This window comes from Vigna unguiculata, chromosome 10 (assembly GCF_037176805.1).
Source record: "Vigna unguiculata cultivar grain cowpea cultivar isolate G323 ecotype 2 chromosome 10, ASM3717680v1, whole genome shotgun sequence".
Classification (NCBI taxonomy): domain Eukaryota; kingdom Viridiplantae; phylum Streptophyta; class Magnoliopsida; order Fabales; family Fabaceae; genus Vigna; species Vigna unguiculata.
The window spans coordinates 259,812-282,542 of record NC_140801.1 but is presented as its reverse complement, the minus strand read 5'-3'; the positions used below and the strand labels follow the sequence as shown (position 1 = coordinate 282,542).

Genomic DNA, 22,731 nt, shown 5'->3' with positions numbered 1-22,731 from the left:
TAACTAAAGACAAATATAAATGAATGATTACAGTGAAGCAACGTGTATGAGTAAACAAACAAGTGCTTTCATTATAATATCCACATGTTTATATAAATTACAGAATATATATGTTCGTAGTCATTGATTCATCTCATCAATTTGTTTAATAAAAAATGCCAATAATTTATGCGTTATATAGAAAGATCTAACCCTTTAAACTTTTTTCATGAACACTTTTCTTGAATAAAATTTAGAACAGAAGAGAGTTCTATTAACAGATTCAACACGCTGGATCAGTGAGGTCAAACATTATCTACATGAAAACCGGAAGGCCATTATAAGATATGGAAAAAGTATGCAAAATTTAATATATTTACATGTCTTTTTAGAAAAATGAAAGAGTACAACCGTTACTCCTGAAGTAACTTTGGATACGTCCGTGCTTATGGATAAGTGAAAAATATGTTTGGAAACTAATGAGAATTTTTATACGACTTCATTTTTTTATATATTTTAGAAGTGTTTAGGAATAAGTTGAAAAAAAAACCATAAATAAATGGTGAACAACATTAATTTGAGGACCAAAGAGAAATTAAAATGAAGTGAACCTCACGGGACGTGATTCAACCAATTCTTTAACTGGAGAAGAAACATTTTGTATTACAAAAAGGTGAAAAAGCTCTAAAACTATCTCTCATTCTCCAACCCTTGTCAAGATATCTTACTGGAACTTAGGCATGCCATGAGTGTGGCATCTTAAGCTCTTTTGGCAAAGGAGTTTGCACGCATAAAAGTTGACTAATGTGGTCACTCATTTCAACTTCTTCACCTTGAGCATATATAAACTGTAACCAACCATTTTACAAGCAATGAGGAACAGAACTGCACTAGTGCTGAATGGATTTAACATAATGGTTAGCCTGAACCCCAAGAAAGTTGTGAAGGGGAGTGAGTCTCAGATGTTTGCATCTGCTGAAATCTTTTCATTGTTGATCGTCTCAAGTTTAGCTTTTGCTTCTCTGCCTTTTCCCTCACTGTGCATATTTTCTTTTGAGTCCTCACTGAGGCCTTAAATTGTTTCCTCTCCAGATCACTCTGTAATCACAGGACAAAAAAGATTAATGAAAAAAAAGGAGGCTACACTGAAGACATGCATTTGCTTAAGAGTTTATTTGTGCTGCTAATGTGGCCTAAAAGGACACTGTGTAGAGAAACTTCTCAGCTAGAAGATAAACACAAAAAGAAAAATGAAATCATAAACTGCAGAATCTGTTTATGAGTTCAAGTTTGCATCGTGTTTAATCCTTGAGAGCATTTGAGGGTTGATGTACACAATTCAATGTAAAACAAGCAGTTTGTGCTTTGTTTTTCTACCCTACTAAGGGTATAAATAGTGCACAATCTACATATTTAAATGTAACATAGATGGAACAAGCTTACATGCCTGAATTTTATCCATCTTGTCCATAGCTTTTCTTGTTTGCTGCAGCTCCCAATCATTTATGGCGTGTTCCTTTCTTCTCATCCTACAAACAAATTTATCTTGTTACTGTCTCAATGACAATCACACAAACAAAAAGTAATAATAGGTTTGAGAAATTTCTGCGTAGTTCTCACTCACTTTAGCATAAGTTCAACGTGCTTGGCCTTACGTGCATCTCTTTCTGCTTCCTGTTTCCTCCTCCTAACATCATCGAAAAACTCATCATATGGTCCCATCAGTCTTGTTCGTTCATAGCCTCCACATTTTGCTGTTCTGTGAGTGCAGGTAAGGCATGTCTGGCCTTTGAAAACAGGACTCTCTTCTCTAACACAGGGTAATGTTATGTTGTGCAGTTCACCATGTTCTTGAGCCACAGGGTAGCTGTTGCACAGTGCTGGGAGTCTCGAGTATTCTTCTTCTTCTTGGCTTCCATTTTGCCCAGAATCAATAGATTCTGATCAAAACATTACAATAGGTATCATGAATAATTGCATTTAGTGTGTTTACTTATTGGATTTTGTAAAATTAATGTTAATGAGATTTATCTTCTAATAGTTTTTATTCCACAAACTCGATGGAATTTAACTAAAAACCAATTCTTTCCCTATAAATATTGATCTTCAATAAGATATTTCAACTTAATTCAAAATCATGTAAAATGAATCCAAACACGCATTAGAAAGCAGGAACCAGGTAGACATGAGATCACATGACAAACCTGTAGGATGGTTAGAGGATCTGCAGAACTTATTGGCATGTTCCAACCATTCATCAATGTCTGAGAGGCAAGTTGAGAGCTTGCTGTTGTTGTTGTCGCCATTGTCAATGTTGCAGGCCATGCCATGGCTCTGTGATTCCAAAAGGAAAAAAAAAAAAAAAAAAGGGTATATTGGAGTGAGTTGAGTTCATTCAATGATGGCATAAATCAAACCAGTCAATAACATGCATGATGGTTAATCAAGAAACTTCGTATCAGTGTCATGAAAAATGGGAGACATTTCCAAGAACCCAGAAAGAATCAAAAGGAATGCAGCAAGAAAACTAATGTGGGTGAAAAGAGTAATGCAGAAAGTGATTATTTTGGTAGAAAGATTGATTGGAAGATGAAGCAAAGAAGGAGTTTCTTGAAGGGTCGGTGATTGTACGAACGTGGTGTCTTGGAGTGGAGAACTCAGTGGCATGGTGTGTGTTTGTATGAAATGTGGTTGAGGCGTTGCTGCAGATGGTGGAGGGAGATTCTGGCAATGCAGTCATTAGAGAACTCATGCTCCATGCTGAGTTTTTGAAGCTTCTTGCTACACGAGAAGAGGAATCAGATTTGTTGGAGCAAAAATGGGACATGTTGGCTTCCTTGTGTGAAGATGGAACTGTGTGCTTTGTTTCCAACATTGCCAGTGCCAAATACTCTCTCTCTCTCTCTCTCTCTCTCTAAACTCTCTTTTCTTTAAGGAGTTTTTCTACTTTACATGACTTCATGTCAAAAACAACTTTTGAATCAAACTGAATATTTATTATTTGGAGATGGATGAATATAGGATGCAAGATAAATAAATAAAATTAAATTTATCTTATGAATTTTAATATTTGTTAGGAGTGTTACATGCTATACAAATATAAACCGGCTTTCCTTTTTTTTTTTTTTACACGGAATAAAATTTTGTTTGATTGTTTTATATTTGTTTCACATATAACAATATATGTAAATTAATGTAAAAAAATAGTCAATTTAATTTAGCTTCACAAGGTTTGCAAGAATGTTGTGCTCTGGTTTTATTGGTACACTCACTCTCACACAAACACTTTGCTTCATTTTCATCTCATTCAAAGCTTAGTGCAATGGGTTTGAAGTTTCATCAACAGGTGTCTACTCTTTCACAACAAGAAAAGAAAAAGTCACTAATCTTATTCCTTTGGAAGAGACAAAAAAACAATATTCAAACTGGTTTTACACACTAATTTAACTCTGCTACTTAACAAGAGAACAACATGGTAACAAACAAATCAAAACAAAGAGGATCACAGTCCCTAACTGAATTAAAAATATTAATTGTAGTATTATCAAGAACAAGAACTTTGCTGTCATAGGAGAGATGCATGGCTATTCTTTGTTCAAAACATCAACAATCGTGTGCATATGACTCTGCAGCTTCTCTGTTACTCGACTCATGCTGGGCCTAGCATTTTTCTCTTCCTCCACACATTCCAAAGCCACTGTTGCCAATATCTCCACTTCATTCATGTCATAGTTTGTTCCCAAAGCAGGGTCAACAATTTGATCCACCCAAGATGATCCATTTTCTGATCCTTTCATCCTTTTCTCCCTCACCCATGTCACCAACCTCTCATGATGAGTTGACTCTGCTTCTAACTCTGTGATTGGAGCACCTGTTGTTGGACTCCTTCCAGTGATCATCTCCAACACAACAATGCCATAGCTGTAGACATCCACCTTGGAAGTGATTGGCAGGTTGAACACCCATTCAGGTGCCATGTAACCTCTTGTTCCTCGTATCCTTGAAAAGCTTGAATTGTTGAGGTTGTTCCTGTTAAGTAGCTTAGACAACCCAAAATCCCCTACTTTTGGTTTGTAATCAGAGTCAAGAAGTATATTTTGTGGCTTGATGTCACAATGCAGAATCCACTCCAAGCATTCTTCATGCAAGTATGCCAGACCCCTTGCTGTTCCCAGGGCAATGATATACCTTTTGCTCCAGTCAAGCACATTTGAAGCTGATGAAAGGTTCTGAGCCAAAGAACCATTCTCCATGTACTCATAAACCAACAACCTATGCTTTCCCTCTGCACAATACCCCAACATGCATATCAAGTTCATGTGGTTAAGCCTTCCAATGATGCTTACCTCTGCCAGAAACTCACTCTCTCCTTGGTTTGCTACTTCGTGTAATCTTTTTATCGCCACGATTTGATTATCTTCCAAGACACCCTTATACACTGTACCTCCACCACCTCTTCCTATCTCTTCATTGAAACCTTTGGTGGCTTGTTTCAGCTCAGAGTAACTGAATTTCCTGAATCCCACAGCCGCTGCAAGAACATACCCTTGTCCCTCAGCACCTGAGGGTAACGTTCTGTTATTCCTAAACAAGAAACACCACACCAGAAAGATGCACACCAGTTCAACTCCTCCCAAGGCGCTTGCAAACCACAGCATGAACTTCACCGATCCATTTTCTCCCTCTTTGACATACGATCTGTGAAGCAGCTCTGCGCCCTGATCACTATCTCCCCCACAAACCAAGCCATTCTTTTTTATGTTGTTCTCAAACTCAACACGAGAAGATGAAGGAAGTTTCAGGAAGAATGACCCCATGAAACCTGGTTGACTATTCCCATTACGCAAATGGGTCTTCGGGTAGCACTGAAAGAAAGCATTTTCCACTGAGAAGCTGTGTTGAAACCCTCTGCATTCGCACATCTGCGAGCAGAGATTCTCACACTGTTGATAGGTGTAATTTCCAAAGTATCCATAGTCGTATCCGTAGAAATCAACATCAGGTATGCGCAGGAAGCGAGTCTCGTCCTCGGTTCTGTTGTTGTTGCTGCTGCACAAAATCTCGAAGGTTGGTTTGCAACCTTGAGACCAGTCTTCGCTATCAACCCAGGAATGACCTATTCACACAATTCTTTTCATCAAACACTTAACAAGAAAAGAACATAACATTCTAAAACTGAAATCTGGTTCTGGAAAAGTTCAAAATGTCTCCTTTTCATACCTGGAAGGCACGAACACTTTCTTCCACTGGGAGGGTCGTATTTGCAATAACTGTTAGCCCCACAAATCCCATGAACGTAGCATGGATGCGAGCGAAATTCCCCTGCCATTGTCCACTTCTCTTCCCCATTGTTCCTGCTGTACATCCTCGCACCACCGTCGTGATCGAGGGTCAACCTCCGTTGCAGCACCGTGCCGTAGTCAATGCTTCTGAAAGTGAAGTTATCGGAAGAAACCAGGTACCCCAAATCATCAAGCACGGCGACCCTGCTATCGTTGTAAGTGGATCTACCGTTTCCGGCGCCACCGTTCCCGAAGTTGTTATTCTGAAGCCAAGGGTCCGGCCAATAAACGCTGGAAACTTGAGGACCCTGGTACATGATGCGAAGAACATTCTCGGAGTCGAAGAAGAGCCTGTAGAAACCGGAGGAGTAGTTGCTCCCGCTTCTCGAGGAAACCAGGCTGCTGCTCTTCGTCAGAGATTGTCCGGGAAGAAGCGTGTCGGTTGGGAAATGGAAGCTCTGCCACATCACAACCTCGGAGGAACTGTTCCGGCTTTCGAGGAGTACGAGGTTGCCGTTGTCGTGCAAACGTAACTGGACTTGTCTGGATTCGGCGGCGGTGTTGGTGGACCACACTTGGAACTGGCCGGCGTCGGTGAGTACGAGGTTGCCGGTCGTGAGAAGGGATAGCGTGGAGCGTTTTCCGTTAACCGGCTGGTCCCGGTTGGCCATCCAAACGACGGTGTCCGGTGAGCGCGTGTACCATATTGCGAAGCAGAAAGCGTTTTCTCCGACGGCGTAAAAGCCTGCTGTGAATGTTTTTTCCGGCGATGACTCTATCACATCTTTTTTGAAGTTTTCGACGGAAAGAGATAAAGAAGACGAAGCATGGAAATTATGGAACAACATCAGAGAAAGGAGAAGAACGAAACACAGTGTTGAAGATGCCATTTTGCATGACACTGTGTGCCAATGATGAAGTTGGTGTCATTATTTAAAACGAAAGAGTCAAAGAAGACAACATTTTCATCTCCTCTTGTTTTTCTTAGTACTTTCCTTCCGTCATTGTTACTCATGAAACTGAAAAGTCTAAGATGTTAATGATAAACAAAGTTGGTTGATTTTTGTAAGGCAAGAAACCAATGAAAAAGACTGATTAAGTGGGTATCATGAGCAGTGGTTTTTTGAAGACTGATTAAGAGCTGAATGTGATTTTAGAAGATAAATGTTCAAAGATTTGGTCATATAAATATATGATTTGGAGAAGAAAGTGTTTATTAAAAAATGAGTTTGATGGTTTTTTAGAGAAAAATGAAATGAGAAGTAAACGCAGTAATGAACAGTTGAAGTCGTGCATGAAAGTATGCATGAAAGTTCAAAAACATAGGGACCTGCGTGTCCCTTCGGTCAAAATATATAATTTGAACAAGGAAAAGCTTACATCTACTTTTCTTCACTTTCCTACTATTTTCCAATATCTAATAAAAAAATAGTATCTATATTTATTTAGTTAATTCACCCTAAAGTATTTTATAGTTTAAAATAAAAATGTTATTTTGTTAGTGTTGAAAGGGTATTGAATGAAAAAATTGGTGATTGTGTTTCCAACATTGATAAACTTTTTTTTTCTCAATTATATGGTTTAACTTCTTTTATGGACGATATAATTATTATCTTATCTCATTTTTTTTTATTTATGTTAAAGTGTTAAGAAATATGTACTTTTATGATTAATATTTTATTGCTTTTATTAAAAAAAATTAATAACAAGAGGATAAGAGACTTTGATCAGCATTAGTGATGTAGATGTATAATACATTTTCAATTAAAAAATAATAAAATTTACTCGTTAGTTTATATAAATCAAAATATCATATATTCAAATTTATGAGACTTAAAATTCAATTAAACTTAAATAAAATATAAATTAATAACATATAAAAATTAGAAACTTAAAATCTTTATTTTTCATTATGCATATAAAAATGCAGTAGACTAGAGAAACTCACTTCTAATTTAAAAACTCTTTTTTTCACCAAACATATAGTAATTTCTACTTATACAACAATTATTTAAAAGTAAACCACTTTGACTATTCTTTTATCACTTAAAATGTAATCAGTTCGAAAAAATATTGAAGATGGAAAATTTCAGAGAATTGCAAAGAAGACTAAATAAGTGATTGAGTAGCTCAATGTCAACCTTTCGAATAGAGTGATTGGAAGGCAGAAAACATGACTTACACATGAAATCTTCGGTTATCTATTCACATCATAAACAAAAAAGTATATTATACTGTTATTGTTTTCTTTTATATTTATATATGTTATAAAAAAGTAAACAAAACATGTGTAAACTTTCAAAATTAAGAGAATATTTTAATAACTTCGTAGAGACTTAAAAGATTTCAAGTGGAATAGACAAGGATTGAAATGAACTCTTTTCAAGCAATATAACTTAAAAAAAAATAAAATTATAGGGTCGAATTAATAATTCTTAAAGAAGCAGGTTTTAATAAATTGACTATAATATGCTGTAAGAAACTGTTTTTTTTTTTCTTTTTTATCTCTTTAAGAATATTGAAATATATGTTTTGGATTTATTCTATTCAGACAAATTTTGTATAAACTTTGTTATTAGGGATGACAAAAATACTTGTGTCTGCAAAGATTGATTTAATGAGTTTTCTTGTAATTTAAATGAAGAACAAGACGAGGGAGAAATGATCAAATATTGATTTCTATAATAGCTCACTCAATACCTGAGCTACATCCAGTTTATCAGGATAACATGAGTCTGATCATACATTATATCAAAAGTTTTATAAAATTTCTAAAAGAATACACTTTTGAATAAAGCAAAACACCAAAATTCTTAAATACCACAAGAATCTTATCCCTGAAATTGTAAGATCCCACTTACAAACCTATAATCACCCTAGGAACCACACAAAAGCACAATAACAACTAAACCTGGATGAAGGCTCTCCCTAGCCAACCAAAACACATGTTCTTCTTCAACACAAGCAAAAATGCTCCAAGATTCAAAAGATCTTCAATCACCAGCTCCACATTGTGTAATCCACAAAGAGAGAGTTACTCCACTCCTTGAAAAGCTAGCTTTAATAGCTTGTTCATAAGTGAATTCAACATGTTGATTTATCCGTATAATCTGTTGATTTAACTTGACTTAATTGAAATCAATCGATTGAATAACAATTCAATTGATTGAATACATTCATGCTAGAATTATATGCAGCAAGCCATTTAACTTGTTAAAAACATTTTTAACAAATTGAAAAGGACAAACACAATACAAAAGACATTTATCCTATGTCATATAGTTTACGAATACAATACAATCTTCAAGCTTTGAGATCTTCGTGATAACTTCGGATGCAACAATTCACAAACTTGATCAACAACAACTCTTCTTCAATTCTTCATCAACCACACATAATCTCATGCACTTGCTTCATTAAATCTTCATCAACCACCAAGGTCACTTGTGCTAATAGATATGATGCTGGCTAAGCTGATCCAACATGCCCTCTTCTTGTGTATAATGGTTTTAGTTGTAAGTCGAGATGACCTTAATCCTATACGATACAAATATAAATAATGTTATCTTTTTATGTTTATTATGAGCTTCAAAGGAGCTCAAATAGAATGGAAAAATAATAAAATTATTATAGATTTACCAATCACATCAAATATAAATGAAGTGAAATTATTTTACAAGTTAACCGACTTATATGAAATATTTGTCTAAGATTTAATCATAATAACATCGCCTTTTTGAATGAGATAATTAAAAAAAATGTTTTTCAATTAGGTGAAAATCAAGGAATTGTCTTTAAAAAAATTAAAAGAACATTTATCGATGCACCTATTCTCATCTATTATTCTCGACCTATAGTTATTTCAAACTTTTCAAAATCCTTTAAAATAAAGTACTATGCTCAAAAAATTGAAGATAAAAAAAATGTTACTTTAAGAATAACACTTTATTGTTAATTGTATTAAAAAGTTAAAGGAAAATCAAAATAATTATTTTACTTAAGACAAGGAACTTCACTATTCTACAATTTCTCTCTCACTTTTTAGAATTGTCCTTAGTCTCTTAACTAATTTTGATTTGCTATCTCTTCTTCTTAATGGTGCTATGGTGAGTAGTGATCGAATTGAGAAAGTAAAAATTGTGAAAGACCTACACATCCAAGTAAGGAAAGAGATAGAGAAGAAAATAACTTATTATGCAAAGATAGAAGAAAAAAAGTTAGCTTTCAATTAAGAGATTGATTATGACTACATATGAAGAAAATTTTCTTAATCACATAAAATTCAAACTTTAAACTTTAGAATAGAGGTGATGGTGGCTTTCAAGTGCTAGAAAGAATAAATGTCAATCCATTTGGTAAAATTTTTCAAATGATTATTATGAGTTGTATTTTTAGTGTTAGTGAATTATTTTTTTATGTAAAACTTACATATTTAATAAATATTGATGTTTTTTTTTATTGTTGCTGTAACATCCCAATTTCAGCAGCTTAAAACTAATTAAAATAGGGAGTTTCATCATAGTTCCAAAACAGATAATTCAGTGTACACAATATATTAATACAGTCTTACAAAAGATATGACTATAAAAATATATCGCTTATACACTTAAACTAAACTAATAAACTCTATACTTAAAATGAACACTGATAAAGCTCCCACTGGAAACCTCCTTCTCAACACTTAAACGATGACTCTTCATCCTCCAGAAGCGCCTTTGACACTGCAACCACATCTGCTCCCACCGAATAGGTGATCATCGCAAAAGGAAACATACAACACGTGACAGACACACTAAAAGCAAGGATAAGCTAATCTGATTAAATGAATCATACACTTCAATTATAAATAGAAAATCATGCAATCTTTCTTATTTTCACCAGAATCACATAAACCACCCCAAAAACAATGCAAATATATTACTCTAGACTCGATATCTGGATTATGTAAGCGACATTGGATCTCTGGGTGGCTTGCACCTATGACGTTTCCCAAACTCTGCAGAGTTTGGACACAAGGGGTTATCACCCAACCACTCCCAAGGTAAGTTCCCTTCGCGTTTGTGACTGAATCGGGTCCACAGACTAGGACCTCCTGCTACTCCTCACGACATAATCCATTACACTCTACATGAGCCTTAATGGTTATTGGAGCGTCAGGATACCAACCCATACGGAGTCCTCATGTCCTTACATACACTAAAACATTCCTCTTAGAATTTCTCTTGAAATCCTAGTTCAACCACTTCTTCTCATATTCCAACTTCATGCAATTTCACCACACATATTACCAGTCATAACAATTCATGCATATCGTAACTAAGTTCATGTTTTAACATTTAAACATAGTTTCATCCATTAGAAACAGAGAAATAGCACTCAGCTGCAGAGGTTCTCGCCCAAGCTGGAAGGTCTCGCCAAGGCAAAAAGGCTCTCTCGCTTAGGCGAGTCATTCTCGCCTGAGCGAGGCTCGAAACAGAGAACAACCCAAACTTTGGGCAAATTCTCGCTCAGGCTAAGCTGTCTCGCTTAGACGAGAGTGACTCTCGCTCAAGCGAGACTAGCTCGCCTAGGCGAGATCTCGCGCAGAAACAGGGGATGAGTTTCTGGTGTTTTCGCTCAGGCGAGAGATGCTCGCTTAGGCGAAAATACCATATTCCCAATCTGTTCTCACATGCAACAGTAAAAAAATCTAGCACAATCCAAGCATACACTTAATTACACAGTTCAAGCACTCATACAACAATCAATCATGCAATTCAAAGTCATCAGAATGATTTCTATACGAAATTCAAGTAAAACAATTATCTTCCCTCACCTGTTATTCTGTTTAGACAACTTTATAAACGTCAACGCCTTAAAAACGTCAACACCTCTAACTCCACAGGATGCTCTATCTACATATAGAAACATCACAAGAACAATCAGGACATACCGTTATGATCACTGATCAGCAGATACTCATACTGATGATTAAAACGTCGCATGCAAGCGGAAGAGGGCTTGCATGCAACAGAAAGACTAAAAAGAGAGCGAAAACTCAACTTACGCGAACGGAGAAACTGATCAGTCCAATTTGAAGAGCTCGCCGAGAGGATCAATCCTACGGTCTCGGTTCTTCAATCAGACGACTAGAGAGACAAAACCTATAGAGAGAAGTCAGAGAACTCTAGAAAAGTAGTTTCTAGAGAGATGATGTGTTTTAAAATAATAAAACTCGTTTATAAGAATTTTATTTATACTAACACCTTTTAATATTAAAATAATCGAGTCTCACTATTTTTAAACCATTATCCATTTTAAAACGCTATTTTCTAGGGTCTTACAGTTGCACCTCTCATATTTTGCAATTATCGCTAAAAAAAATAAAAATTATTTTCACCTCTCATATTTTGCAATTATCGCTAAAAAAAATAAAAATTATCTACAAATAATTATATATGTATTTGTTTCAACATGTAATCCGTAAATAGTAATTAATTATCAATGAATTTAATGCATTATATCTAAATTTTGTCCATAAAAAAATCAATTTTTTTAGTACATTAAATTTTAGATTAAATCTTAAGATAATTTGAATTTCGCTGGTCTATCATATTTGAACAATACCACAATGACACACAGTTTAATATCAGCACGTTACTTCTTTCAAAAATATCTTCTAACATCAATAGATTATAACATTATTTTATAAATAGAAATTCAATTTTAGAGAAAAAGATGTTCTAATATCCTATAGAGTGAAGAGAATTTTCTCGAGAACAAAGTTTCAAAGAATACAACCCATTCCTTTATTCATTTACACTTGTTTTTTTTCTTCATTACCATAATCTCTTGGCTCATCCCAAATTATCAAAACCTCATTTTTCTTTTTAAAGTGACTTTTGAATTATTTGTTTGGAAGTTTTCTAAAACAAGATTTTTGAAATTTTTGAAATAAGTTTTCTAGAGTGGAATTTTTGGAATAAGTTTTTTAAAATAGAATTTTTAAAATGTATTTCAAAACAAAATTTTCAAAATGTACATATCACCTTCTTAGACTATTTTTTTTGGAGTCATATTTTATAACAAATTCTTGAAAATGAGTATTTTTTAGTTAAATATGTTTGCAATCAGAAAAAAATTAAAATTCTTCCCTCTTCTAAATTTTTAAATATATTAATTTCTAAATTTTAAAAGAATATAATCTTTTTAACTTAAAACCATTAAATTTTATTTATATATTAAATTATATTTGAATAAGATCAGATCTAATGAAATAAAGAGCTTAAATATGAATATGAAACATAATTTAATACGTCAAAAAATTTAGCCCAATTGTATCTATTATCTTTTAAATTTGAAAATTAAATTGTATTAAAATTTGGTTCAGAAATAAACTTTAATTTCGTTATGAAAATTTAGAGAATAAAATATATTTAATTTTCTTTTTCTAGAGTCAATTAATTCTTTATATCTTCTTCTGCCTCTATTGCGAAGAAGAGAGATTAAGTTATCGAAGAGGACAATGGCGGTGTTTTGCAATGATGATGGAGAATATCTTAACAACTACCACCTTTTCTGGATGGGTAGGTGTAGATACTGAGACATTCAACACTTGTTTTCCACAACTATTGACTATTTCCTCGTTTTTATTATTAACTCCTTCAAATTTTTCCTAGAGATAGAATAGATCGAACACGAGACAACATTCACTTTCATGGATCAGCTTCACGTTGAGGTATAATTCATAGCCAAAGCAAGTTGCATTTGTTGTCCTTTTCAATTTGATTCTCTCTCCATTTTATTTATTTATTCAACCACTCCAACCCCACCAGGAAGACATAAAACAGCAAAGCACAGCATAACATGAGAAAATCCATTGATGGCAGCTTCAACACTGTCTTTCGCTCTTCTCCTTCCTCTCATCTTCTTCCATACTTTCCATGCTTCATCTTCATTCTCTCTCTCCGTCGAGAACTTCAAAGAAGATGTCATACTATCACCCAAAAAAACATTCACAGCAGGCTTTTACGCCGTCGGACAAAACGCTTTCTGCTTCGCGATATGGTACACGCGCTCACCGGACACCGTCGTTTGGATGGCCAACCGGGACCAACCGGTTAACGGAAAACGCTCCACACTCTCTCTTCTCAAAACCGGCAACCTCGTACTCACCGACGCCGGTCAGTTCCAAGTGTGGTCCACCGGCACCGCCAACTCATCCAGACAAGTCCGCTTACATTTGCACGACACCGGCAACCTCGTACTCCTCGAAGATTCCCCCGACAACGCTGTCTTGTGGCAGAGCTTCGAATTCCCAACCGACACGCTTCTTCCGAATCAGCCTCTGAGAGGGAGCACCAATCTCGTTTCCTCGAGAAGCGGGAGCAACCACTCCTCCGGTTTCTACAAGCTCTTCTTCGACTTCGAGAATGTTCTGCGGCTCATGTACCAGGGTCCTCGAGTTTCTAGCGTTTTCTGGCCCTACGCTTGGCTTCAGAGCAACAACTTTGGTAATGGCAACAGCAACGGCAGATCCACTTTCAACGATAGCAGGGTTGCTGTGCTTGATGAGTTGGGTGGCGTGCTTTCTTCCGACAACTACACTTTCAGAACCATCGATTACGGGACGGTGCTTCAGCGGAGATTGACCCTCGATCACGACGGTAATGTGCGGGTCTACACCATGAAACATGGACAAGAGAAGTGGGTTGTGTCGGGGCTGATTCGCCAACAACCTTGTTTTATTCATGGCATTTGTGGACCCAACAGTTATTGTACCAATGACCCAACAACTGGAAGAAAGTGTTCCTGCCTTCCAGGTATTTCAGGAAAGTGGTAGAGGAAACAGTGATTTGGGGTCTTTTTGGATAAAGTTCTTACTAAAAGTGCTAAATAAGAAGTTAAAACGCATTGAGTTTTTTCCATGAACTAAAAGTCGACTTTGCTGTCTTAGTTTTTGAAGTTAAAAGAAAAGAACTTTCGTCAAAATTGAAGTATGAATGATTATTTTAGCTCAGTAAAGAGGTTCAGTTTATATATACTTTCTTATTTTCTTCTGTGATAAGTGTTTATGGAGAAAGTATCCAAACTTTTTTTATAGAAGTTCTTTCATTTAACTGTACCTAAAAACTGGTTTTATCTTGTACATAAGATGGTTTTTATTTGACTTTCTTCTGAGTAGGTAAACTCATCAATTAGTCCTTATGTGAAAAGAAAGTAATGTTAATAAATTAAGCTTTTCCCATGCATATTCTAAAATCAAATTTTGGTATAAAAGTTGATTAGAAGTTACAAGATAAGTTTATTTAATTCATTTCACTTCATGTATTCACCCCTTACAATTGTTTATAGATATGATTGTCTCCTCCTGTAGTGTTCATTGAGAAATTTATGCTATCAGGTCACAGATGGAATGATACTGAAGACTGGACTCAAGGTTGCATACCGAATTTTGATCCTTGGTGCAACAACACTAAGCATGAGTCTCGTTTCGTGGGTTTAGCTCAATTTGATTTTTATGGATATGACTATGGCTTCTATCAGAATCACACTTACGAACAATGTGTGAATCAGTGCAAGCGGTTGTGCGAATGCAAAGGGTTTCAGTTCAGTTTTTCGGACCAAGGTAGTTTTGGTAGTCAGTGCTACCTGAAGACACAGTTGCTGAATGGGCATCACTCGGCAAGTTTCTCGGGAATGTTCTACCTGAGACTGCCTTTGTCTTACAACCGTGAGAACCCCATCAGTAATGGTTTGGTTTGTGGGGCAAATAGCAGAGTGGAAGAACTAAAAAGACCGTATGTGGAAGAAAAAGAAAATGGGTCTGTTTGGTTCATGCTGTGGTTTGCGGTTGCCTTGGGAGGACTTGAGGTTCTGTGCTTCTTTCTGATGTGGTGTTTTTTGTTTAGGAATAATGCCGACAAGCATGCCTATGTTCTTGCTGCAGAAACAGGGTTCAGGAAATTCGGTTATTCAGAATTGAAACAAGCATCCAAAGGTTTCAGTGAAGAGATTGGAAGGGGTGGTGGAGGTACAGTGTATAAAGGTGTCTTGTCTGATGACCGGGTTGTGGCAATAAAAAGACTACATGAAGTGGCAAACCAAGGAGAAAGTGAGTTCCTGGCTGAAGTAAGCATCATTGGAAGGCTTAACCACATGAACTTAATTGGCATGTTAGGGTTTTGTGCTGAGGGAAAGTATAGGTTGTTGGTTTATGAGTACATGGAGAATGGTTCTTTAGCTCAGAACCTTTCATCGAGTTCAAATGTTCTTGATTGGACCAAGAGGTATAACATTGCTCTGGGAACTGCAAGGGGTCTTGCTTACTTGCATGAAGAATGCTTGGAGTGGATTCTGCATTGTGATATCAAGACCCAAAATATACTTCTTGACTCTGATTACCAACCTAAAGTAGCAGATTTTGGCTTGTCTAAGCTACTTAACCGGAACAACCTCGACAATTCAACCTTCTCGAGGATACGAGGAACAAGAGGTTACATGGCTCCAGAGTGGCTTTTTAACTTGCCAATCACTTCCAAGGTGGATGTCTACAGCTATGGCGTTGTTGTCTTGGAGATGATAACTGGAAGGAGCCCAACAGCAGGTATCCAACTCACAGAATTAGATGCAGAATCACATAATCATGCGAGGTTAGTGACATGGGTGAGGGAGAAAAGGAAGAAAGGGTCAGAAGTGGGATCATCTTGGGTGGATCAAATAGTTGACCCTGCTTTGGGATCAATGTATGATAGGAATGAAATGGAGATATTAGCTACGGTGGCTTTGGAATGTGTAGAGGAAGAGAAAGACGTGAGACCCAGCATGAGTCATGTTGTTGAGAGGCTCCAAAGTTACGAGCACAATTCTTGATGGTTTTGAACAAATAATAGCCAGACATTGCATGGTTTCTGTTCCTCTCGTTTTTTTGGTAGATTCAGCCTATCATAAATTGTCAGTTTGTGCCTTGTGATAAATCTTCTATTCTTGTGCAGTTTAGTCTTGCTGTTGTATATCATATTCTGGTGCTTGGAAACCGTAAGTTGTTCCTTTAACATTATCTGTTGTATGATTCCAACTTTATCATAAAATTAGTGACTTAGTACATATTCAACCTTAAAATTATGGCAACAATTTTGAGGATATAGTTTTACGATGATACCAATTTTTGTATTAAGCTCTGAATTGCATATTCTTTCTGGATTACATATTCTTCTTATAATCCCAATTGTTGTGCCAATGTGGTAGCAGCCTTAAGCTAGGGTTAGCAGATACAAAATAAACTGGATATTTGAGCTATCAGTCAAGACATTTTCCAATTAACTGGCAAGAGCTCTGTTGAAAGTTTAAGTTTGGTTCTGACTCTTGAGAGCTTTACAGTTAATTTAGTAGGTCCATTGGCAGCAACAAACTACAGATATTATTCATAAAATTTACAAACTGGTATAAAAAAATAATAGAAGATAGCAAAATTGATAATTTCTACCAAATAATGTCTCTTTCCATGCCATATCTAACATCCCCAGTTGAATAGAAATATGATGCCAATTTCTAGTTGCCTAAATTAGTAAAAGGACATGACTATACTCCATATCAATGCTTCCTCAGAAAAACAAACCATCCACTTCGAGGGAAGAAAAAGAGAAAAAAAAAAGGAAAAGAAACAGAAAGAAAAAGAGATTTGAGGGGTAAGGATGATACTAACTAAGCCTGATGCTAGGATCCTCTGGTTAAGCAGTTTGTATCTGTGTTAATAACTAACCAACTGTAGAGAATGTCCAAGATATCAAATTCATCTTTGCATAGAGATGGGATTCCCAGACTTTCTAGACATCTCCTTGAGTTTGAATAGAAGTATCCGGTTGATTATCCAAGGGCATATATTGGGCCATAATTGCCCTTATCTCAGAGTCCATGTATCTCTGCAGAAAAATGTTTCCTCTTGTAAGTCAAACGAGTTTAGGATGACAATGCTTAAATTTTGCACTTGTATTATAACTAAAACATCAGAAAAAGAAAGACGGAAAAAACTGATTGTCTTTTCACCAATGCAGCATGTTACCTCAACACTGGGAAAATGGATGTTTTATGTTTTGAAGACTATAAATGTTGAAATAATTCAAATTAACATAACATCTTTTTATCTACATCTGCCTTAAAGAATATTTATCAAAGTCACAATGTTTAAAGGATAATCAAATGAGTTAGAATTATACCCGGATTCTATACTTGTAAAATGCATACCCCCCAGCACCAGCAACAGCCAATATCATGATAACCATCCAAACAATGCCCCCACCGGCCACTGAAGCAGCATATTTTCCTGCATATTTGTAAGATACCGCAAATGTGAAAATGAATAAATTATTATTTCAGTCTCAACAACCATGCAAAGATTATCAACATACAGAAAAAAATTTACAAACTACATACACCATAAATAGAAATAAAATTCCAATGTGCCAACCAATGCAAAGTCATGTTTTCTGTGAAGAATCTAATAGGTCTATTTATGGGACCCATATAAGGATCTAACATCACTTTTAATCTAAAACTTCGAGCATTAGGTTTATAGGTTTTTCAACTTATATGATGTTTTATTTTATTATTTTATTCACTGTGGGACTTAGTCTCATATTTGGACTATTTTCATTAGAATCATCTATCAAATTTTAACGAGTGAACAAAATCTGCTGATCAAGTTAGTCAGGCATAAAAAAATGGCATACAAAGTCAGAAAATGTTAAAAATAAAAACTCACCAATGCACATATCATTTTCTCGCGTGTAGTACAAACCATCAGTACATGAGCATTCATAACTTCCCCAAGTATTTTTGCATTGACATTCTGGGCACTGGCAGTTCAATTTCTCCTTGCATTCATCCACATCTGCAACATGATCAAAACAAGAAATATTAAGAAAAAAATGTCAGATTTGCAGAATAGCTAATGGCATAACTATTCACAATTGTAGGATCATATTCGAACATTCTTACCAAGATTAGCTCATGATTGATGTATTTGCCATTCAAAGGATAGGTACTAGAAGAGTAATGTTATATCTTCCTACACTAACCTCCTGTTAATTCTCCTAATATCTAATAATGTATTAAGAAAAAAAGTAAATATATTTTTATCATGAAAACAAAAACATCGAATGCTCTTTTCATTAAGTTGGAAGTTTATGTGGAAGATGTTGTAAGAAGATTTATAACTACTAAGATTAGAACAGATCAAACAAATTTTGAATGTCAAAGTACCTCTACAGGTTCTGACTCCATCTCCCCTGAATCCAGGTGGACACTTGCAACCTTTGGTGTGGTCATCCTGCATAATCATTTAAGAAAGAAGGCATATATCAGCAGCATTAGAAGAAAAAAAGATGCATGCAAGATAATGAAAAAGAGGACGAAGAGGATTACTTACAATACAAGCAGAGAAAGTCGTGCTACCTCTGGTTTCTTTCCAACAACCTCCGTTGTTGATTGCACACCTCAAGGCCCCTGTAGCTGCTTTGGAATACAAATGTGTGAAGGTGAATTTATATTTTGAACTTTATAGCATGAGATGATCACATGGAGCAATTGATCTAAATAAAGAAAGTTACCTTCACAATGGGTATATCCATCACCAACAAACTGCACATTTTGTATAACTGGGCATTCACATACTCTTCCTCTGAAAGTGTCCTACAATTTTGAAAGTGAAAAAACCAAGCCTTACTCCACATGTATTGAAGTACACTAATATAAACATTCACAAAAATATGGCACAAGATTGAGTTAACCAAATACCCTGCACGCAGTAATGTTAGCAGTAGCGTCCTGCCAACAACCACCATTGTTCTGCAAACACTCGTTGGTTTCCATGTCTGCAAAGGATAAGCAAAGGTACATGATATCAGTTCTATCCAAAACAACAACATATATTACACATTGCCAACTGAAAGATGAGTTGATAACATTTAATTTATTGGTTCTTCTCCTAGGATGTTTGGAAGGGGTACGAGGAGAAAAAGAAGAAATGCAAAAAAGGAACCTGGAGTTAAACAAATTGATGGCTCAGTAGTCTCTTGGAAGCCAGAACATATTGCCTTGAGTACTGCTGCTTTTGATAGCTTACCTAAAAGTGGTAGAAAATTAAAATTACACAGCAGAACAGGGTTAAACAGGCACGAAGATATTCAAAAGGTTGTCAAACCTCTATATTGTCTGTTGTTTATAATAAGGGTAGGTAGTATAGTAACATCTCCACGATCGCCGTTACCAATCTGAAACAAAAATTCATTAACCAACAGAAGAGTCTAATTAGAGAACTGAAACAATCCTAGAAGAATGCTATATTCCCCTATAAGACAAACCTGTGAATCCTGTTCATTATTGAGAACAGGGTTATCGACATTTGCATCAGGATCTCCAACACAATCTTTAACTTTCTTCAAGTCGATACCTTAAAGTATACGAGGAAAGAGTGAACAAGAATGCAACATATCCGTAATTAGAATAATGTAGCAAAAGAAAATTTGAGATTACAAATGAGAAGTCTACTTAAATTTTAGCCAATAGATAAAGAAAATTATAGCCATGACTTTATTTTTATGCTGATTTTGAGCATAATGGCTGTGATATTTGTATAACGAAGATACAAATTTGGTTTCGTTCCACATATACATTAAAGCTGGAGCATTTTACATAGCAGTGAAACTTCAAAAGCAATGACATGAACATTTAGCAAAAGATGACAATTGTATTATTATGTAAGAAACTATGCTACATACTAGTAATGTAAAATAATTTTGTACCGTAATCTAATCACAGATCATGCATGCATGATAAGTTTGTTGTCTTTCACAATAACTACTTTAAAAAATAATCTCAAATGTTGTTGTTGATGAGTTGACTGTGTTAACTTTTATACTCAGGGTATAACTGATAATCTCTTATCATGCGAACAAAAAGAAAAAGCCATGAGTTTTACAAGATTGGAAGAGTTCTGGCGTACACTCAAAATCAAACAGCAAAGTGAAGCACAAGTCCACTGCAAAGTGTATCGAACATACCAAGAGATTTGATAACTTGGTCTGAGCATTCTTCAGTATACTTATTCTCTCTCATTGGGCAGCGGATTGAAAAGTCAGTCACATAGTCCCACCATTGCCAAGGCTTTCCACTTTCATTTGCCACTCTAAAGAAGCATACTTGACGTAAGTTTTGGATAACAACATCTCTACCACTATACCCTCTTTTGTAATCAAGCTCAGGATCTGGTGCACAGTATCTTCCATTATTTATGCACTGGGACTTGCACTGTTCGCTCAATATAAATGCTTCTGGACAATACCAAGTTATATAGTGAGGGGTAAACTTTGCAAACCCTTTCTGCTCTAGTAGTTGAGCTGCCCCTTTAAAACCCTTGACAAAGTTAATTTCACTTTCACACTTTGGTCCACACTCATCATTGCTACTTGTCCAAAACTCATACTCAACTCTCTCATCAGGGTGAGGAAGAGCCTCTCTCCAATCAAGATTTACATTAACCATTTCCCCACTAGAGAGAGAACTCTTGATTTTATCCCCTAGTGATTTGCTGATAAGGGCAGAAGGAATGTTGATCTTCTCAATATAATCGTCTTTGCTGGAACCAGTTCCTTCTTCAGGTGTGTCCATGGTGATCAATGGTTCTGTCCTATCATCTGCAACAAGAATGGCCGCTGCTCCACCTTTCTGTGCATTCCACGCCTTTAAAGTGAAGTAGCAGTCTAACAAAAATGGCAAAAACAAGTTATACAGATTTTACCATTATCAACCATTGATATCAACAATTTTGTACCAATCAATACACAATAATGTGACGCATAATATGTACTACAATCTTGCACAAGAAGTTAACATTACATTATATTGATAATACCTTCCATGTCTGTGATAGCAACGGAAAACTAATGTCAACATACATATTCGATCGATAGCAACTACACATTTGACAATACAACAAAAACTTAGATGCAAATCCACTGTGACCAAACTCTAATTCTATTTGAACAAGCATGCTAAAAGCACTTAAGGAACTCCATCTCAAAGTACTTAATGAACCCATCCGAGTCTTATCTTATACTTCTTTCCTTTGTTATAATTGAAAACTGAAGAGCATTGGAAGGAATAAAGGGTAGCTAACCTCCTCGATCAATAAGAACAAAGCTGGGGAAGGTTCCGGGCTTGGAACTCAACGATGAATCAAAGGGTTTACAACCGTTCTGATTGGACTTGGGGTACACCACTGAGCCAATCATGGTTCCTCCATATTTGGGAACTCCAAAATTTCCAATTGCACATTCATATATACCTTTCAATGAATTTGGGGAAGTGATTTTCAAATTGTTCTTCTCCACCACAAACGATCCCACACAAGACCCACAAAGCAAAATCCATACAAACCACAAAAAACTTTGCTTTGTTCTCATTGTCATCAGACGTTGAACTCTTCCACTTCAATAGAGAAAGATCTCTATCCACAAAAAAGGCAAGAAAAAAAAAATGTAGTTTTAGTTAACAACACCACTGAAATTGAAAAAACATGTTTGAAGCACTGTCTGGATCCAATGGAAAGCTTAGCTAAGTGCAATGCATGCTATGCTGAGAAGGAAACCCAGATGAGGAAAATGAAAACGAAGACCAAAAACAATGGCTTTAGTGGTTGTTACGTGGGAGATGAGAAAATCATCCAAATCTAGAACCAATATGCGAAAGAAATGGACAATGGGGTGAATGGGTTAGTTACATTCAACGGTAATGCCACTCATTGCAATTCATATACACAACTGCAAACAATTACAATGGTCTTAATGTCTTTCAACATTTTTTTTATATAATTCTTTTATCTTCTTTGTGAATATAAAATCTTTACCCCTCTATCTTTCTTTTCAAACTCTATATTTTGTTTAATTCTTATAAATAATAAAAAAAATATTCAAATTCTTTATATCATACACCTTAACATGGTCACTACACTGGTATATACAGTATGATTAGATTTATGTCACTAAATAATGTCATGATGGTTTATAAAAGTTTTAAAGAATTACAAGTATAATACTGGCAAAATGGAATAATTGAAATAAAATTTAATCATACTTTAATGTATCAAAAGTAATATATTTAAAGTATTATTCCTATACTTTAAAACAGTGGCTAACTTCAGGAGTTCAATTTGGAAAAAGAAAAATATAAAATTTAAAGTAAACTAACAAGAATTTTGATGTTAAACTTGTATTCAAAATTTTATGTATCTTTAACAAAGTCACTCCTGAAGCAATGTTTCATAATATATATATTTTTTTAAGTTTTTCTTAACCTTTTTATTAAATCACTCATGTTATTTTAAATATTTTTAGTTTTTTTTTTTATTTCTCTCCGTGAATTGTAAGAATTATCATGAAAAATGTGTTGAAATAGAATAATATTCCTTTTCTTTTAGTATGCATGGGTTAAATGA

At 35.4% G+C, this 22,731-nt stretch overlaps 3 protein-coding genes and 1 pseudogene across 7 annotated transcripts; 1 reads left to right on the top strand and 3 right to left on the bottom strand.

The window, feature by feature from the left end:
* Window positions 1-574: 574 nt before the first annotated feature.
* On the bottom strand, window positions 575-3,062 carry LOC146881970 (uncharacterized; annotated as a pseudogene). The gene is made up of 5 exons (XR_014985014.1): window positions 2,615-3,062; window positions 2,184-2,313; window positions 1,604-1,919; window positions 1,427-1,508; window positions 575-1,077 (listed from the first exon to the last, which is right to left on the bottom strand). The product of XR_014985014.1 is annotated as an uncharacterized LOC146881970 (transcript).
* Window positions 3,063-3,348: 286 nt separating this feature from the next.
* LOC114167181 (putative receptor protein kinase ZmPK1) lies at window positions 3,349-6,274 on the bottom strand. The gene is made up of 2 exons (XM_028052176.2): window positions 5,200-6,274; window positions 3,349-5,095 (listed from the first exon to the last, which is right to left on the bottom strand). The coding sequence occupies exons 1-2, from the start codon at window positions 6,149-6,151 to the stop codon at window positions 3,564-3,566; spliced, it is 2,484 nt and encodes an 827-aa protein (XP_027907977.1). The 5' UTR covers window positions 6,152-6,274; the 3' UTR covers window positions 3,349-3,563.
* A 6,459-nt stretch (window positions 6,275-12,733) lies between these two features.
* LOC114167183 (putative receptor protein kinase ZmPK1) lies at window positions 12,734-16,361 on the top strand. 3 transcript variants are annotated; one of them, XM_028052179.2, is made up of 4 exons: window positions 12,734-12,826; window positions 12,920-12,978; window positions 13,076-14,062; window positions 14,644-16,361. In XM_028052179.2, the coding sequence occupies exons 3-4, from the start codon at window positions 13,123-13,125 to the stop codon at window positions 16,110-16,112; spliced, it is 2,409 nt and encodes an 802-aa protein (XP_027907980.1). In that variant the 5' UTR covers window positions 12,734-12,826; window positions 12,920-12,978; window positions 13,076-13,122; the 3' UTR covers window positions 16,113-16,361. The 3 variants fall into 3 exon arrangements, with proteins under 3 accessions (XP_027907980.1, XP_027907981.1, XP_027907979.1); XM_028052180.2 differs by having other exon boundaries at window positions 12,807-12,826; window positions 12,926-12,978; window positions 14,644-16,275; XM_028052178.2 differs by lacking the exon at window positions 12,734-12,826 and having other exon boundaries at window positions 12,835-12,978; window positions 14,644-16,275.
* A 379-nt stretch (window positions 16,362-16,740) lies between these two features.
* Window positions 16,741-22,024, bottom strand: LOC114167185 (vacuolar-sorting receptor 1-like). Of its 2 annotated transcripts, none has more exons than XM_085668037.1 (12): window positions 21,415-22,024; window positions 20,300-20,998; window positions 19,601-19,689; window positions 19,441-19,510; window positions 19,279-19,362; window positions 19,035-19,111; window positions 18,848-18,929; window positions 18,667-18,752; window positions 18,501-18,567; window positions 18,001-18,129; window positions 17,456-17,562; window positions 16,741-17,161 (listed from the first exon to the last, which is right to left on the bottom strand). In XM_085668037.1, the coding sequence occupies exons 1-12, from the start codon at window positions 21,704-21,706 to the stop codon at window positions 17,066-17,068; spliced, it is 1,878 nt and encodes a 625-aa protein (XP_085524163.1). In that variant the 5' UTR covers window positions 21,707-22,024; the 3' UTR covers window positions 16,741-17,065. The 2 variants fall into 2 exon arrangements, with proteins under 2 accessions (XP_085524163.1, XP_027907983.1); XM_028052182.2 differs by having other exon boundaries at window positions 18,667-18,749; window positions 21,415-22,022.
* Between the last annotated feature and the right edge of the window lie 707 nt (window positions 22,025-22,731).